At 36.3% G+C, this 19,319-nt stretch overlaps 1 protein-coding gene across 14 annotated transcripts in view; it reads right to left on the reverse strand.

Annotated features, from left to right (window-relative positions):
- MFF (mitochondrial fission factor) overlaps positions 1-19,294 on the reverse strand; it is a 43,720-nt gene extending 24,426 nt beyond the window's left edge. For 6 of the 14 annotated variants that reach the window (XM_024740502.1, XM_024740501.1, XM_024740500.1 and 3 more), the window contains exons 1-7: positions 19,095-19,246; positions 15,665-15,776; positions 14,725-14,901; positions 13,579-13,799; positions 12,487-12,656; positions 3,916-4,004; positions 1,101-1,175 (exon numbers count right to left, since the gene is read on the reverse strand). In XM_024740502.1, coding sequence (XP_024596270.1) covers positions 1,101-1,175; positions 3,916-4,004; positions 12,487-12,656; positions 13,579-13,799; positions 14,725-14,762 — 593 coding nt within the window. In that variant the 5' untranslated portion in view covers positions 14,763-14,901; positions 15,665-15,776; positions 19,095-19,246. Of the gene's footprint in view, positions 1-1,100; positions 1,176-3,915; positions 4,005-12,486; positions 12,657-13,578; positions 13,800-14,724; positions 14,902-15,664; positions 15,777-19,094 lie in introns of all 14 variants that reach the window. The other 8 variants (XM_024740511.1, XM_024740508.1, XM_024740505.1 and 5 more) reach the window with 5 other exon arrangements.
- Between the last annotated feature and the right edge of the window lie 25 nt (positions 19,295-19,319).

The following is a 19,319-nucleotide window of genomic DNA, read 5'->3' on the forward strand; positions in this document are numbered from 1 at the left end:
AAAAAAAAAAAAAAAAAAAAAAAAAAAAGTAAGGACATTTTGAAGAATGCACTTACATTTACCATGCTATTTCATTAGTAATAGCTCTCTTTCATGCTTACAGGAAATCTTACTACACAACTGCTGAGTAAACAACACTAGCCAATGTCAGAACTCAAACTTAAAAGATTTACTTGGCATAACTATGTCATTATTACAAGGTAAGTCCAAAGTCAAACACCTCTTTCGCGTGGGTTGTCATAGGAACAGTGTTTCTCAAACTGTGAGGATTATCTCTTTGGTGAGGGTCCAGCCTCTTCCAAAAATACAGTAAAGGTAAAACAGTAAAATGGGGGAGAAAAAAATTCTCACTGAAACACAAATACTGTACCATTTCTTTTGAAATTTTAAATAGAGAGAAAGCTTTAATTTGTTGCCACTAAGGTACCTGACTAGTTCTTAGAAGCAGAACAAGAGAATGAGAACAGGAGAAAAATCATTGGTTGCCGGAGTGGCTTCTGATACCTAAGAACTACATTAGCTGATGAATCTTACACTGCATGCCGAAGTGCCCCCTCCCCTTAGGCGGCCAGTCATTCCCACACCTAGTTCTAGCACATGTACAGAAAGAGTGGGTTTAATGATCTCAAAATATTCTTCCAAAGCATAATTTTAATCTATGGAATTAAAAAAAAAACGATGACAAACTACACTCAGACTCTTTCTCCTTCTGGGTGAAAATGAACAAGAAAAGATAGTATGCTAAAATTTTCAAAAAGATTGGGATCACTGAACCTCGTTCAAATGAATCTATAGAGGACTAATGTGCCAACCAAAGCAAAATGAAGGAAATGTAAAAGGATGCTTGGTGTAAATTATTCCCTTTTACTTTCACCCTTATACCCAAAATCATACATAACTTCCTTGGTCTAGTTATTTCTTTTCTTGACTAAGTTTATGATGACAGCTTGAGAAATCCTGAAACAGAGGTACTAAAAAGCCAAACAGTAAAAGAATTAGGGCATTACATGCCAATTACCTGGTGAAATATTAGTATAACAAAAAGCCTGCAAAATTAGAACAACTCCTATTTGTGAAAAGCAGAGCAGATAAAATCTTACGTGTACTCCGGTGCAGAAATCGGTGCCTGGAACCTTGAAATTTTATTTCTTGGAGCAGAATCTGATCTGTGCCACCTTAAATAATAATTATGCTTCTTTTTATATATTCAGCTTTTATAACACAAACAGAAAGCTCAATATGATTCTACCGGTCAATCGTTTCTGTGTCAATAGCTGACAATAATCAATCCCATTGTCTCTTGAAGGTAAATAAGAAAACAAAGGCCAGTGTTTCTGCTCTTATACCCATATAGACTTCTATTCTTAAAGCCAAGGAATAAAGTGGAGGTAGGCAATGGTTCGTGCACAATGACACATAAGTAATCTCACATTACAAAGAAAAGACTACAGTAGGTTAAAGACAGGAAGAGTCTAATAATTACTTTGGTAGAGGTAAAATACAGCCATGTTATATTAATAGTTTCTTCCTTACCACATTGCCAACATTAATTACATAATGTGCTCATTATATTAAAATTCTAAAGTTCACTCAATGTAGATTCTTAAAGATGGATACAATTATAAATGATAAAATTAATAATGGTAGGAGAAGAAAGGGCAAGGTTACATTATTAACAAAAAGATGGTTAAGTATGTTACCAGGTAACGGTAACATAAGTAACTACTAAAACAAAAAGTATGGTTGAGTAATGTAAGCATTTCATTGCAAAAACTGTATAGTTAAATATTCATGTTATTTTTACTACCAAAAATTAAAACGTGAGATTCTGTTTTATTTAAAAATGCCATTAAGGCAACTCAAAGAAACAAAGAATTCAAATATTAGTTAACTTTGTTAACCTTTTCTGTTATGAGGACTTACATTATAGGTAACTGCAAAAATATCTACGAACTAATCATTTACTATAAATCATACTTCACTAGGCTGGTTTTTATATATAATAGAGCTGTTTCCTTTCTCTTCAACTTAACTCAGCTATCAATAATATATACTTTGTGGGGGAAAAAACCAAAAATGATGCTATAGTAAAACAGTCCTGTTTTTATTTCACTAACGGGAAGTTTCAAAGTAATTACAGACCTAAACAATAAGCCGTATCTTTATATAATAGGAAAGTTTATTAGAAACTTTTGGTGCCTTAGAAAGTATTACCAATAGAAAATAACAAAAGCCCTCAGGTGTAAGTTTAATCATTCTGAGAGGGTACTAAATATCAAGACGCTACCTTCACCATAAATTATATGGTCTTTTCACCATTTGTGTAGCATAATCGAATATATTCTAGAAAAACGGATTCCATGGACTGGCTGACATCACTGTAAGCCAGGTACCTTCAGGGAAACATACACTTATCATAAAAAGTTCATATTAATAATGGTTGAATCTTGCAGATAGGCCTTCCCTGAAGGAGACATATATTCTTTTAAACTTACTATCTTCCTATATACCCCTTCAGAATAACTCTAACTACTTGAGGAGACATTTAAAGCTTCCCCAAGAAACGAGAACTGTTATAGTTCTCCTTTGCACCTAACACAAAAAAAGAGAGATCCTACCCCCATCAAAGTCCCTTCTGCATCCTTATACTCTTTAGTCAAGTCTGAATTAGAACTTGATATGGTTTAACAGAAATAGTATAATTGCATTGTGCTCTAGTTATTTTGTATGTAAATTTAAAAGTTTTGCTTTTAGCTAGATTTGCAAGCTCTGTGAGAGACGTATCATCTGATTCTTTGGCCGTTCCCAGAGAAACTAATATGGACTTTCCTGGTGGTCCAGTGGTTAAGACTCCACATTTCCAAAGCAGGGAGTGCAGGTTTGATCCCTGCTCAGGGAACTAAAATCCCATGTGCCGTGTGGCCAAAAATAAAAGTCAGTTTGAGAAGCTAACATGATGCTTGATATCAAATATGGTTCATGGTGAATGAGCTTATGAAAACTGACTGAAAATTTAATGAGGAAGAAACATTAATTTACATTAACAATCTAAATCATCAATGGCTTTGAGACCTAAAATTCTGACCAGTTTTTAAAGAGATATTTTATTTTTAAAAACCCATTAATTTTAATAAAACAACAAAAAGCACTTGCCCAATTTAAAACATCTTATAGTGGGGTAGCTTTAAGATCAGTGTATAATGTAACCAAATGAGCAAGAAAGGTTGACACAAATAGTCTGTTAATGTGTTTAAATTTTTGGAAAATGAAAGGGATCCAAGAATTCAATGACTCAGTAGGCAGAGAACTAAAAATTAATCCTGGAAAGTAAAAAAATTCGACTTGCTTATGCTACATTGTTTACCATGGCTCATGAGAAGCAGAGCTGGAAAGGGCTAATCCTGTGACAATCTTATGACAAACTGAGTAACTTGAAAATAAAGATGCTTCCTTAATAAATTGTTTTCCTTTTATTTTATATTTTTCCCCCCAACCTATATGCTAGATAAGCATTTTGGAAGGCTACATAGAACTGAGCACTTACTTTTATCAATTTTTCTTAAGTATACTTTATAGGAGATTTCCAAAATAAGCAAATCATATTTATAGAAGACTATCATACACATAGAAGAGGATAACAGGATTGAAAAATTCTCACAACTAACAAAATGGTCAGACTTTAAGGCTATAAAGAGTATCGCAAAAATATAAAGTTGATGTAAATGTATAGTAGATTTCAAACACTATTAGAATTAGTTTTTTCTCCAGGTTCTTAGGCATAAAACATACATTTCCTCCTCTTTTTTAATATTTGAGAGTTTAAAAAAGGAAATAAATTATTTAGAAAAGGATGGGACAGACAGTGTATGGAGAAAACTTAATGAAGGAGATACAATGCTTAGTGGTTCTACTCACATGGAGTCAGTCCTGACCAGCTGTCCATTTTGGCGAACAGCATTCTCACTCATAGAGCGTTCTCTTTTTAGCCTGCCAACTGCACGGATCTGTTAGGCACAAAGAAGGGGAAAGGAATAGAGAGTATTCTTAATAGCCTAGTAACTGCTTAGCATCAAAAGGACCTTTATCAAAGACTAGCCACAAAATTTACAAAGAAATAACCAAGAATTGCTACCAGGTATGTGTATTATACGTAGACATGTTAAAAAAAAGAACACCCTACTTATTATAATGCAGATAAACTTAGGAATGCTTATCTTCTTTACAAAAAAAGTTACTTCTAGTTTCTTTTTAAGTATCAATCTTACTTGGTACAATTATTAATATTTTTATTTATCATAATTTATACAATATACTTACATTATTTAAGAACAATTTACAATAGTTTTTAAAGGCACAAACACTATAGGACATGGGATATATTTGTACTCAAATAAGTGTTCCTGGCTTCTGGGGTTAAAACAAATTCAGATTTGATTGGATATCTGAAAACTAGACTTAAAAAAAGTTTTACTAGCTTAAAGGTTTTAGCATTCTACAAATAGCCACAATCTTCCATCTCACACGCTCTTCTTACAAAATGTTATCACTGACCTCTTTCCATTTAAGGAATAGAATCTATGTTCCCTTCCCTTGAAATTGGGTACTCTAGTGACCACTGCAGATATGATACAATGTGACTTCTGAGGTTAGGTCATAAACAACAATAAGGCTTCTGCCTTTTTCCCCTTCCCCAGGGGAGCTGTTTGAGATTCGAACAATGACACCATGACGTGAGGAAGCCCAAGCAGCCACACAAAAGGCCATGTGTAGGTGCACCAGCCAGTAATACTGGCTGAGGTCCACACAACAGGTAGTATCAACTGACATGAGTGAGTAAACTTTTAGATGACTGCAGCCTCAAGCTGTGTGAGTCATAAACAGCCTTTGATACTTCCTAGCCTAGGCCCAGATAATATACAACAGAAATAAGCTTTCCTCATTATTCCTGATGCAAATACCTCACCCGCAGAATCCACGAGCAAAATTATTTGTTTTTGTTTCAAGCCACTAAGTTTAGGGTGGCTTATTAAGGGGCAATAGATAACTAGAACAATGGTAATCATTAACTTCACTTCGTTTTTAGAATTTTTTTTCTTCTTTTTTTTTTTTTTACTACAAACAGCCATGGCAACTTAATGGTTAAAGAAAAATTTGAACTTTACTGTAAAGGACAACTGGTGTGTGAACCAATGGACTTGATAATTAAGATTTTCAAAAATGCACACACCCAGTATCTATTAATGCTCAAAGACTTGGGAATAGATTATCAGGTTATAAGCACCATCAAAGCAGAATAAATCCTGTATTTCATGCCAGCAAAACTTAAAACTACTATGCAGCACATAATTTCAGAGACTGTTAAGATTTGGTTATGGTTATAAACCATTTACCCATCCAAACGAAAGAAAAAAACAGAAAAGGAGTCGGTTCAGAGACTACTGCAAGAGTTCTTTACAGTTAAACCAAAAATCAAAATTACTTGAAGGCATTTATATATAAAAACTAGCACCTCCACAATCAAATACACTTTACCCATAGTGAGCAGTGTTGGGTTGCTTTGTGAGAATCCCACTGATGCTTGCCTGCCTACCTACTGCACAGTTGTGCTTGCTTTTTCTAGAGAACTGTTCTTCCATGTTGTAGGGATCAAGATGAATTTCCTACTATAGTAGAACTGTTCCTCCTGCTATGTGGTAAGAACTAACATTCAGCAGATAGGAAGAGACAGGACAAGACAAATTAGTCTATGACTCCAACATAACCTGACAAAGTAGAGGATCCTAGGTCTGTTATTTTCGCCATTTGAGACCTGATTTAAATTATATCTTAACAGGAACATTAAGCTCGATATTACTAACATATTGAGGAAAAAGACAACATAAGACAAAAGCATATATTTGTTATGCCTTCATATGACCAGCCTGTATACTGTAATACCAAAGAACTTTGATACTGCCTGAGGTGATAAGGGACACGGTGATCTTTAAATACTTTCCCCTTTAGTTCACAATCATGATGGCTGTTTTTTTCAATTCAACGATTTTTAAAAATTAATTACATTTGTTCCCAACATTACTGAGATCCAACTGACAATTCAAGGTTTTAAAATGTCATTCAGAACCATCCTGCATCGATTACCCATTATAAAACTTACATGCACTCCTTAGGCTGAGAAATAGTTTCCAAGCTTCAGGTAACTTCCTGGAAGTTAGGTCACAGGGTCTTCTGTGTCTAATTATAGGCATAAAATTCTCCTCTAATGTGCTTATACTCTGAGTTACTTTCGATTGTTCACAGAATCCTGGACAAATCAGTGTCCCCGAGGTCTCTGTTTACTGGTTCTCTAGATTTATCTAGAGCTTGTCTCTCCTTCAAGAATCTGCTCAGATGCCTCAGTATTTTCCCCTATACCGGTCCCTGTTTTTATTTTTTTATATAATTTTTAAAAGTTACACTCCATTTACAGTCACTACAAAATATTGTCTATATTCCCCATGTTGTACAATACATCCTTGTAGCTTATCTTACACCCAACAGTTTGTACCTCTCACTCTCCCATCCTCATATCCCTCCCACAAACTGGTAACCCTAAGTTTGTTCTCTATATCTGTGAGTCTGCTTATTTTTTGTTATGTTCACTAGTTTATTGTATTTTTTAGATTCCACATAAGTGATACCATATAGTGTTTCTCTTTGTCTGGCTTATTTCACTTAGCATAATGCCCTTCAAGTCCATCCATGTTGCTGCAAACAGCAAAATTTCATTCTTTTTTATGGCTGAGTGATATTCCATTATGTATATGTGTATGTGTGTGTGTGTGTGTGTGTGTGTGTGTGTATACACATATATGGCACGTCTTCTTTATCCATTCATCTACTGATGGACACTTAGGTTGCTTCCATATCTTGGAAACTGTAAATAATGCTGCTACGAACACTGGGGTGCATGTATCTTTTTTGAATTGGTGTTTTTGTTTTTTTTCGGATATATATACTGATTCCCCGTACTCCCTTTTTTAACAAGACACTTGTTTTACTTCTCAACACATACAAAATAAAAAACTGTAATTATATTAAAACAACCAGTAAGTATTACAGGCACATAGACCCTACCATAGCCTAGTTCTTCATAACCACTGTGATTACTAAACAACCCTCAGAAAATCTGTAGCAAAAACTAAGATTGAAAACTGATTTCTGAAATGTTTGTGTTATGCCTTTCATTTAGGCAGTTTTTTATTCTTTTTAGTACTTTTTAAACAATTTTACCTTTTTAAGAAAAGGATTTCTTTTAATTCTGTCCAGAGAAAGGGAAATCCTCCATTTTATCATTTGGTATAATCTCAGTGAAAAATGGAGATTTATCCTCAAATAGTATGTTAGTTGCATTTTCAGTTAAGAAATAAAAATATGTAACTATTGAATAGAATTATTCGGCAAATTAATGGATACTGATCCCCTTTTTAAAAATAATAGTTCAGAGACATTAATCTGGGAATTGCTGTGGGACTTTTATTGGAAGAGGTAAAGCAGAGTTAAAAATGTGGGCCAAACAATCGGGGTGAACAGTCTTACCCCCCAAAACATATTCACTGCCCAAAATTTAAAATAATAAACTACCTGGAAAAATAATGAACCCAATGGGAAGGAAACATGGAATACATGTGTCAGCAGTGAATACAATGCCCATGCGATAGGGCCATGAAACAGTAACTGCACAAAGGATGTGAGTGCACATCTCTGAATCTTCCATGGATGAATGTGCATACATACATACAATTAATTAAGCTGTTCTTTTTCCTCTTCTCTCCCTTTTGCTCCATTCTACTCATCACAGCCCCAGCTCCTCTTTCCACAGGAGGGGAAAGGAAAGGGAGTTAAACAAACCATCACCAAATTGTGATCAGACCCACGTTCATCAGCTTCTCAATTTTCAGAGCTACTGCCAGGACCCTTTTAAGTCCTTCTGAGTGTCCGGGAGTCCTTCTGCATTTCTTTTTTGTTTTTTAACTTTTATTGGAGTATTGTTGCTTTACAATGTTGTGTCACTTTCTGTTGTACAGCAAAGTGAATCAGCCATACGTATACATATATCCCCTCTCTTTTGGATTTCCTTCCCATTTAGGTCACCACAGAGCACTGAGTAGAGTTCCCTGTGCTATAAAGTAGGTTCTCATTAGTTATTTATTTTATACATAGCAGTGTATATATGTCAATCCCAATCTCTCAATTCCACATTTGTTTTAGGACGTGCCATACAGCTAAGTCACTCATTACACTTCAGGTCAACTATGTACTTTCACTTCACATCCTAGAGGTTGTCATGGCAATTGAACTGGACCGTCACCCGGCACTGATAACCACCTGCTACGTCCTTATAGACTGTTGGATTACAGATCTAGAGCCCTCTGTTAGACACCCATGGCCTTTGTGCTGTCCATAATGACAGCTTCTAGAGCAGCTGCTTTCCAAGTGTATTCTTTAAAGCAGTCAGTCCTAGCTGGATATATTTCCTCCTAGCCCTTGAGCTAGACACTTTGTACATGGTTGCTGTAGGATTTGGCATCCTGTGTAAAGCTTGCATGGCCTGGATACACTTCCTTTTCTGAAAATGTTCATTGCCTTTGTTCTTTTCCAAAACCAGGTCAGGGTTTATACAGACCAATCTTCCCAATTCTTGGGACATTTGGGGTTCATTGTTGTTCCAGATTTATTGCAAAAATGAATGGCTTTCTCATCCTTCTCTTCTTTGAAGTAGAAGTTGCCAATTCAGGCAAAAGCTCTTATAACCTGTCTTTAGTCCAATTTGTTTCCTCTTCCCACTTCAGTGGTCTTTTCACAAAGCTCCTGGCCATTTATTGTAGTTGATTTTTTCAAAGAAAACCACTGCTTGAGTGATGGGATATACTGACGGAGTCCAAATTTTTTACTGGGTCACACTGCTTCAAAGCTGTGTCAAGTCCTCATATCTTCCAACTCTTTTTCTTTACAGTTCTTCCTTCTTGTTCTCTGGAAGATCTTCTCTCACGGGCTCCCATCTGGAGGCAGTGTCAGTGTCACAGCCTCTTTCTCCTCACTCACACTGCCTAACCTATTCTAAGAACACTGAGAGCTGTCATGATTTGTGTATTTTGCAGTTCATACCCAGATCAGATGGTTTACTGCACAGTTGCTTTATTAGTTGCCTGTAGGTAGAATCACCAAGCAGTGGTCTTTCCGAATATTAGCAGAGGTTAGGCATATTGAAAGGTCCATCAACTTCCTCTACCTCCAGATTTTATAAACCCTCTCTGAGCTAGGGGGATTATAGGCTTCGTGTTTTAAGGCCTCTTCATATGTTCACTTGGATACTTCAAGCCAGTTTAAGAAGTCAGTACGTTGTTTTCTGCAAATTTATTTCTTGTATCAGTCAGGCTTTTAAACAAAAATTGTATAGTGTTCCTCATAAGTCACCTTCAGGTATTCTTCTTTCTTGCCACAGGCCAGTGGTTCTCAACTGGGTGTGATTTTTTTCCCTCCAAGGGACATCTGGCAATGTATGCAGATCATCTTTTCTGTCTTTTTATTGTGATAAAATAGACATAACACAAAACTCACCATTCTAAGCACTTTAAAGTATATATATTATACAATCCAGTGGTATTCAGAACATTCACAGTACTGTGCAACCATCACCACTCCCTAGTTTCAGAACATTTTCATCCCCCCAAAAGGAAACCCCAAGATTAAGCAGTCAGTCCCAAGTACTCTCTCCCCTAAACCCCTGTCAACTACTATTCTGGATATTTCATGTACGCAGAATCATACAACATATGGCCTTTTCTGTCTGGCTTCTTTGACTTAACACGTTTTCAAGGTTCATCCATGTTGTAGCATGTATAAGTACTTCATTCCCTATTATAGCTGAATAATACTCCACTGTATGGATATACCACATTTTGCTTATCCATTCATCAGCTGAAGGGCATTTGGGTGTTTCCACCTCTTGGTTATTGGAGACATTTTTGATTTTCATGACTTGAAGGATGCTACTGGCGTCTTGTAGATAGAGCTCAAGAATGCTGTTAAATATTTTACAGTGCAAAAGGACAGCCCTCACCACAACAAAGAACTATCTAGTCTAAAATGTCATAGTGCTGAGGTTGAGAAACCTTGGCATATGTTGTAAAATGATTATTACAGAATAAATGATTTAGGGAATCTTACTTGACATATTCCAAGTAGCATCCGAATGAATCATCAATGTTATCAGCACTCAGGGCCTTACTACCCTTCCATTTCAATCCATTTTGTAGACGCTACCAGAACTCTGGTTCCTTCCCTTTTCTCCTCTGCTCACTAGCTGATTGCCTCTTGAGGGCCACCTGACCCTTCTATGGACTGAAGCACAGATCATCACCTTTGCTTTCCTTTTAATAGGCAACTAGTACTAATATCGGAAACTCCTCTCCTGCATCTCAGGCTTTGGCCCCTGCCAAAGGTTTTTTTTTTTTAATTGAAGTATAGTTGATATACAATATTACATAAATTAAAGGTGTATAATATAGTGATTCACAATTTTTAAAGGTCATACTCCATTTATAGTTATTATAAAATACTGGCTATAGTCCCTGTGTTGTACAGTATATCCCTGTAGCTTATTTTATACATAACAGTTTGCACCTCTTAGACCCTTACCCCTCTACTGCCCCTCCCCACTGGTAACCACTAATTTGTTCTCTATATCTGTGAGTCTGTTTCTTTTTTGTTATACTCACTAGTTGTATTTTTTAGATTCTCAGACTTACTTCACTTAGCATAATACCCTCCAAGTCCATCCATGTTGTTGCAAATGGCAAAATTTGATTCTTTTTTTATGGCTGAGTAGTATTCCATTGTGTGCGTGTGAGTGTGTGCGTGTATGTCACATATTCTTTATCCATTCATCTGTTGATAGACACTTAAGATGCTTCCAAATCTTCTGCCACAGGATGTTAATTTTCACAACAATGATATTTGTACCTATTGAACTTTTCACATCAATTAGAACATGTGCTAAACATACTACACATATTATTACATTTAATTCTCTCAATAATCATATGCAGTTGGCATTATTCTTATCATTATTTTAGAGATGAGCCTTGGAATTGTTAAATAACTTGCCCAAAGTTATGTGATTAATAAGTAGCAAAGTAGGCCTTCAAAATTAGGTTAATTCTCAGCCTCAGCTTTTCACTCCAGTGCTATACACTTTGGACATTTATCACATTTGACTATATATCAATTACAGCAGGAGTAAACCCCACATGGGCTTAAAACCTAGGTCTCCTGAGAGACAGTACTCGTCTTGTTTTCAGTTGGTTATTCACACCAAGTAGGCACAAATGTCTAAAATGGTGGGAGCATAAAGATCAGAAGACAAACAAAACCTGAAGAATATCAAAGGGAGGGTTTCTCTCCTGGCAGAATCCTCATTCCAAGACAATATTATTCACAGACCACTACAAAGGAACCATGTCTCACTGCACAGTGTCTTACACAAAAGCTCAAAAAATGTCTGTTAAATAAATATCAGTACAATTCTGCAAGTACCTTAGTGCCTCTTCATCGTGTGAACATTCAAATTTAGTACTCTTCATCGAGTAAATACCTAGAATGTCTAAACTGGCACCTAGGAGTGTATTATCTGAGTCACCTCAGCTCAAACTTCCAACCTAAGAAAAGGTCATACCTAGTACTAGGAAACTGCACTCCCGTAGGTTATATGGGTGATTTACCCTCTTAGGAAAGGATTATATGAAAAATGAAAGACAAGGGCAGTTCCATTATCAATAAAAACATATCTTTGCACACTGTTTTATACTAGCATCATGACAACACAGGAACTTAGAAGTTATAATGAAAAAGTTGCAACTACAGAAACCACAGGAAGGAGTCTTACAAGATTGGCCCTGAATCAACAGCAAAGGCAAGATTTGAACTTTGCAACTAACACCTTATTAGTCCATATACTATCATATTTAGGTCAACAAGGCCATTAACATTACACAACACGGTAACTAACTCAGTAGAAACTTTCCAGCAAGCAGGGAGAATAGGTAGTATCAAGGGGAAAAAAGAGCTTTCTCTGCCATTTGCCAGACTGCTTTTATAACAAAGTGATGCATTAATTTTTTCCCATGCTAAACTTCCCCAATTTTTCTGTATTGCTTAAAGTGTAACTCCCAGCCATAAAAGCTCATCCTTCAAGACCACATGAATGTTAATGATTTCCACAAAATTGTCATTTTCCTGAAATATAATATTTAAATTTAAAAAACCCAACAGCATAGTATCTCATTTGGGGTATTCATAAGCCAGAATTTATAGTAATCAATGTTCCATGCAAAAGGATTCCATTACATATTACCAATATTATGATTTATAGCCTCTTAACTCCTCTTTAACTTTTGCTTCTGTCTCTATTACTTCAAATTCAGATGATGTTACAACTCTAGCACTTACTTCTTCATTTTGAGGGGTTGGAGGAGGTTTTTCTAAATCCAGAAAATCTAGTGGTCTTTCACTTAGCGTAAGTACACGAGGTGGTGTTTTTAGTGCCAGAGGTTTGAAGGGAGTTGACTGTATAAGGTCAAGATCTGCTGGCCTTGAAAATGGAATGTCTTCATTATTTCCTAAGCATAGGGGAAAAAAAAAAAAAAAGGAAAGGAGGGAGATTTTTAAAAGACATAGGTTTTATTAAAATGTATTTGCCATTACACACCCACTAGCAATAGCTAAAATTAAAAAGACTAACAATACAAAGTGTTGTTGAGTGCAAATGAAACTCTCATATGTCACTGATGGGAATATAACAGGGTACAACCAATTTCAAAAATAGCTTGACAGCTTTTCACAGTTAAACGTCATAACTTATAATATGATCTAGCAATTCCACTCCTAAGAGATATGAAAACACATGTCTTCATAGCAGCTTTATTCCTAATAGCACCAAAAAGGAAACAACCCAAATGTCCACCAACAGGTGAATGTATAAACAAATTGTGGTTTATCCACACACTGGAATATTAGAAATAAAATGGTATGAACAACTGATACAGCAACAATATGGGAGAATCTCAAAAACATTACACTAAGCAAAAGAAGCCAGACCCAAGAGTATATAGGGTATCAGTTCATTCATACGAAACTCTGGGAAAGACAAATGTGATCTCTGGTTATAAAAAGGAGATTATGGTTGCCTGGAATTGAGGGGTAGGAACTGAATGAGAAACCTTTTGGCAGGTAATGAATATGTTCTATATCTGGACTGCGGTAGAGGTTACATAGGAGTATACATTTGTCAAAACTCATCAGGCTGTACACTTTAAAATTACACCATTTTATGTATGTAAATTATACCTCAATAATTAGTTGAATTATTAAAAAATACTAGTTGAAATTTCAGACTATTGTAATTTATAAACTTTTTGAAGAAAATGTAAAGTTGCATTTCCCAACCCCTTTTCTAAGTAATATTTTGAAAAATCCCAGAAGTTTTCATAAACATATATAAAATACATTTATCAGGCAACTTTATAAACAAATATAAAATACCTGCTACAACAATTCTCTCTGGAACCTGCATAATCACACTAGCATTTGAAACTCCTTCTTGGAATCCTTGTTCCAGGTCAGCATTTGGTGGTGCTACCTTTAATTTTTCCGGGACCCTCATTCGCTGACTAATACCTTCGGTGTATTCCATTTCATATTGAATTCGACTAATTTCCGCCATCTCAGCAGCACTGGGAGAAGGAAATGCTGCCCCACTCACTCTGCGGGCAAAAAATTTAGACGGGGTGACTGAGTGTTAAAATGTCAGTCTTTTCTATGTAGTGAAGTTAGGATACCTTTTAGAAAGAGCGAAGGAGACTTCTCATTTGTGAGTACTGGATACATCCAAAGGAAAAATAAAAGACCGAAGAAAATGTCCTCCTCAACATAATACCTTCTCACTTAGTTGAAACTGCACCTTGAGGATATTGCTTAGGAGCAAATTTTTTAAATTACTGTATAACCACAAGACGAATGTCCACACACATACACTCTGTTCCTCTCTGCATAGAGATATGCATGCTGCTTACATAACTCAAAAAATGCCTAAAATAAAACTTAAATAGAAATTTCCTAATGAATTATATGAAGGGAAGCTGCTAGAACTTTATAAAAATGAAATTAGAAATTCCGGTCATGCATGGAAAAAATAAAACCTTTTAATGATGAATAGCAGATTCATAAGGTAAGTAATGTTAATTCTCAATTTACTAAAAAAGCAACCCCCTGAATTTCACAAAATAAAAATTAAAACTTCTCTTACTGAATGTATATCTGATGACTGAGATGAAATGAATACCAAATACAGAATATACACTAATAAATCCTTAATGTTTGCATTCATTTTGAGGGACTATAGTGTGAAAGTTTCACACTATTAATTTCTACTCAGTACCATATTTACATGTATATTTTTAAAAAACATGACATGCCTTCAAACGGAAAGACAGGACAAATGCATTGAGAAACCTAAATCAGAGAAGGATCCATGCTCCAGGGAAAGGCAGCAGAAAGGAAGTTGCCCCAAGATACAAAATGCTGACAGAAGTGTAAAAGAACAGGATTAGCCTATGGGCAATCAGCTTTAAAGCAACTATGTCTCAAACCTATAATGTCATCAGCTCAACTGAATAAAATGTCACTGACCTTCCTAGTGATGTGTCATTGCTTGTTCGTTTACTCATTTTTAATACAGTAAATACACGTTTATAATAGCTATTAAAGTACTGCCTCCCTGTAGTTCAGTTTACTTTACACAACAATTCCCCTAAAGATCTGAATTTTTTGGAGGTGGACATAACAACACGGAAACTGCTTTTCCAGCTGTAAAAAAGAAAGAATAAAAATCAGTATTTCAACAATTCATTTCCTAAGAAAACTATCAATAAAAGTAAATATCTACTTAAAATTATTTTTGGATTTCAACTAAAATCAATTTTCAAATCTCTTCTAAAAAGAGTTATTCTATACCTCAAAAAAATATACTGTTTTAAGCATAGTCACTGTATTATGATTTTGCAAACAGGATAAAGAAAAGCTAATTAAATGTATATACAAATGTGAAGTCAGATTAGAAGAAAACATTTTGCCATAAAACTCCTCTAATTATTATATTCTAAAGGGGCAAAAGATCCTTTTCTTTTTCAGCCTAAGTACAAATGAAAAAATTATGAAAATAATGTAAAGGGCAGAAAAATGTATTTGAAGTAACCTAATATTTGATGTATAAGTAATGGTTTCTTTAAAAGGAAATAACTTTGAAAGCCAAATTACACTACATTTTCAGCAGGAGATATTATATATAAATCCAGGTCAATAAAAAATTAAAGACAGTATAAATGTAAGCCATAGCTGGGACATTTCTTAAACTCCATGTCTGAGATATATCACACATTTTAAACTCCACCTTACTGACATGCTTTGGAGGGTTCTTAGAGGTTGCTAAGGGGCTAAGCCCTGACAAATGGTTACTTACGACTGCTAACTTGCACCCTTTATTCTTTACCAAAATGTGTGAATTTTCAGGATTTGCATGCAAATGGTTTAAAGACTAAGAAAACAGAGCCAAAAGAAAATTTTTACTCACAAAAGTGTACCAACTACTGCTTGCTTTTTGGCATTATCTGTTTCTGTGCTTCATATTAAATCCTTTAACTTGCTTCAATATGCATGTGCTGGATTTAGAGCCACTTTTGTCCCTGGGGGAGAAAAAACAGGAGCTAACTGAAAAACTAGATGATACTACCATTAGGGATTCATTGTTGGAAATACTCCAAATAATGAAAGTCACTAAAGATGTACAACCTTACCTTAAAAAAAACAGTAAAATAAAGAAAAAATGAACAAGCTTACCACCTCTTTTAGGCCTAGAGACAGAACCCTACAGCCATTCACTAGTTAATGCAAGATAAAAGACAATCATTGTTTCTGATTTGAAACAAAGGAAAACATACCTGATGAAAAATACTTATGTTTAAAAGAATCTTAATACTTATGTGTATAAATAAGTGTATATACATACACACAAATTAAGGAGAAGCAAATGCATTGGCTAAATTTTCATCCAGCTATTTTCATTCAGTATTTAATTTCATATTTGTTTCATTTCATTCCCAACTTTAATTTGGTATTTAATTTGAACCAGTAACGCATGCACATGGCACAAAGTACACAAGAACCAGAGATGTAGGGCCAGAAACTACAAAACTCTTACAGGAAAACACAGGCAGAACACTCTATGACATAATCACAGCAAGATCCTTTTTGACTCACCTCCTAGAGAAATGGAAATAAAACCAAAAATAAACAAATGGAACCTAATGAAACTTCAAAGCTTTTGCACAGCAAAGGAAACCATAAACTAGATGAAAAGAAAAAAAAAAAAAGAATGCACAAAGAAAATAAAGTGTCCCACCAGATCCTATCCTATAACCACCTAGGTCCCCATAGGCAATCTCTCATCAATTTCTGCGCATCATTCTAAGCGAGATACTCTTCTTATAATTGTGCGTATATATCTGAAGCACAGTAAAAGCTTATAGTTAAAACTAGCACTGAAAAGAGATACCTCAAAAGGAGTATAGCCTTGGGACATTATAAACTGAAACTTTATAATAATAAACAAGGGACGCAATTGCTAGAAAAAACATTATCTCCCTGAAATGTGCTATTCTCCACATACCATTTACTACATTTCAGCCTTCTTATTAACTTTCCACTAGTACATCCCACGGGTCTCAACGTTTCATTTTACAGCAACATCTTCTCTTACAAGACTCTCTGAGTTTGCAAAGTATCCCAGACTTAGATCATAAAGGTGGACAATGAAAAGACACCTTCTGGAAAAAGTCAAATTCTCCTGTAGCCAATATGAGCTACTGACAAAGTAGATGGAACTTTTCTACTAAGATTTAACATTGTACTGTTCCAATTACTGGCTTTTCTGCTTAAGTAAAATAGATCAAAATCTAATTTTTTTCTCCCTCATTAGACTGTGACATTTTTGTTAATATCTTTTGGCAATAAAGAAAATAAATTTCTCATTTGGAGTTAAGATATTAACTCCAATTTTGTCACTTACAATCTACTAGGCAACAAGTACATGAGTCTCTGTGATATAACTAAGGAGACAAAAATCTGTCTCAGAATCATAGATGATCTTATATCTCTACTTTCTAAGCCCGGTGGTTCCCAACCATCAGTAACTTACCAACTTCATGCTTTTTTTTCCATACTCACACAGTACGTTTACGCTCAGCTATACTTAATCTTTTCTTTAACTCAATTTTTAAAAACCTTAAGTGTATTTTAAAAGGAAATTTTACATTACTATTTTATTTTATTTATTTTTTGGCCATGCAGCTTGAGGGATCTTAATTCCCCAACCAGGGATTGAACCTGGGACCCTGGCTTTGAAAGTGCTGAGTCCTAACCACTGGACCACTAGGGAATACCCTTACATTACTTTTTTAAACCATGGACTTAATGTACATATATAAAGACAGGTAACAAAAACATAACTCTTACAAAAAACCCTCATCTGCAAACCACCTAAAGTCAAGTCACATCCCACTCGTGGAAAGTGTCCCAATTTGGGGACACAATGATTCAAGCCTGACTTTCTTATTTTCTATATTAGAACACTGGGATGCAAAGAAGTAGCCCAGGAAGTCACAGAAACAACCTGGGTCAAACTGACTGTGGTTGCAAAGATTTATATAATTCTCCAATTACCAAAAAAAATGTTGGGTTGTTTGTCGCTTATTATGTGGACCTAGTTCAAGGCTTTTATACAGTCACCCTGTTTCAGTTCTCTTTTCAAGCAACTATACTTAAAGAATGGGTGTATTAGAAAATCACAGTGTAGTAACCCAAGATTAATTTTAATTTTTAAAGAAAAATCACTGAAAACTTGGAAAAATAAAAATCAACGAATTTTAAAATAACGTTATCAATCCACAGAAAACAAGTTTCAACACAAGAAGGGAGGACAGTAACAGCTAAACTTTGTAATCATAAAATAAGGCAGCCCTATCAGACAGGAAGGGATAGAAAACACAATTTCCTTTTGGAAAAATCCAGCAAAACCAACTCACGAGTGCTTGAAACCAAATAGATAGCAGGTCCCACCCACAATTTAATTACAGGGGAAGAGACTACTAGGTACAACTAAATCGCTCTAATTGTTTCTGAATCTATCCTCTTCAGGGTTTTTCCTTTGGGATATCAGACACGGAAACAAATGTTTTTTCAGTTAGGGTGAGAAAACATTTAAAATCTTTCAGTTAAAGTCTCTCAGTGGGGTGAGAGGCCTGTAAACAACTGGTTCTATATTTGGGAACAAAGGCCCTAAAGCTTTTATCTTCTGCAACTAAAAGACGCCACCACTTTTGAAAGTATTCTCCTCCCTCGAGAATGCCCCCTGCTCTAAAGTTGTAGGCCGCCACCGAGGGTTTTCTTCTAAATACCATATAAGCGGAACTGCACCTGCAGACGAAGGTCAGAGGCTTGTCGGAACGGGAATCCGAGCTTTCCCCATTTCCCAGCTCCTGGAATGAAATCTAGGAGCATCTCCGGGCATCCACACCTGCGAGCAAGGATGCTTACACAGCAGCCCGACCAGGGGCCTCCCCGAGGTACCTGGGCTTCCAACAAGGCCTTTCTTTTCGAACACGTTCTTTTCCACAAAGTAAAGACAAAACAAACCAAAAACTACTTTTAAAGACGGCAGGCATCGGGTTCAAGGTCATACTAAAAGGTACCAGGGCCTTGGCTGAGAAGGATGAGAGAAGACTACCAGCCAAACCGCGCTTGAAGCTCTCAGGACGCCCTAAGGAAGAGGAAAGCCCAGGGTTGAGGACGAGAGGCTCTGGGGTCGGGCCTCCGGCCAAGACTACACTACTAACGGGCCGGGGCCGCAGCGGGTCCCTCCATCAACGGAGGGTCAGAGCCGCGGCGCTAGGCCCGGCAGCCGGCTCGGGCCGCGGGTCCCGGGTCGGGAAGACGTCAGTACTCACCCCTGGGCCCGCTGAAGGTCCCTGGCGAGGACCGCCGCCCGCCGGCTCCCGGGGCGCTCGGGTGGGCGCTGTCAGAGACCGTTGGCCGAGCGCACGGAGGCGCCTGGGCAAATCACCGGCCACAGAGGCCCGCAGCGGGCGGGAAAAGACGCGAGAACTTCCGGGACTGGCCCCTCCCAGGAGCCGTAGTTGAGGCAGGTTTGTGGTCATGTGACTCAGGGAAGG

The sequence above is a fragment of the Neophocaena asiaeorientalis genome, unplaced genomic scaffold (assembly GCF_003031525.2).
Source record: "Neophocaena asiaeorientalis asiaeorientalis breed wild unplaced genomic scaffold, Neophocaena_asiaeorientalis_V1.1 scaffold388, whole genome shotgun sequence".
In the NCBI taxonomy this organism is placed as follows: Eukaryota; Metazoa; Chordata; class Mammalia; order Artiodactyla; family Phocoenidae; genus Neophocaena; species Neophocaena asiaeorientalis.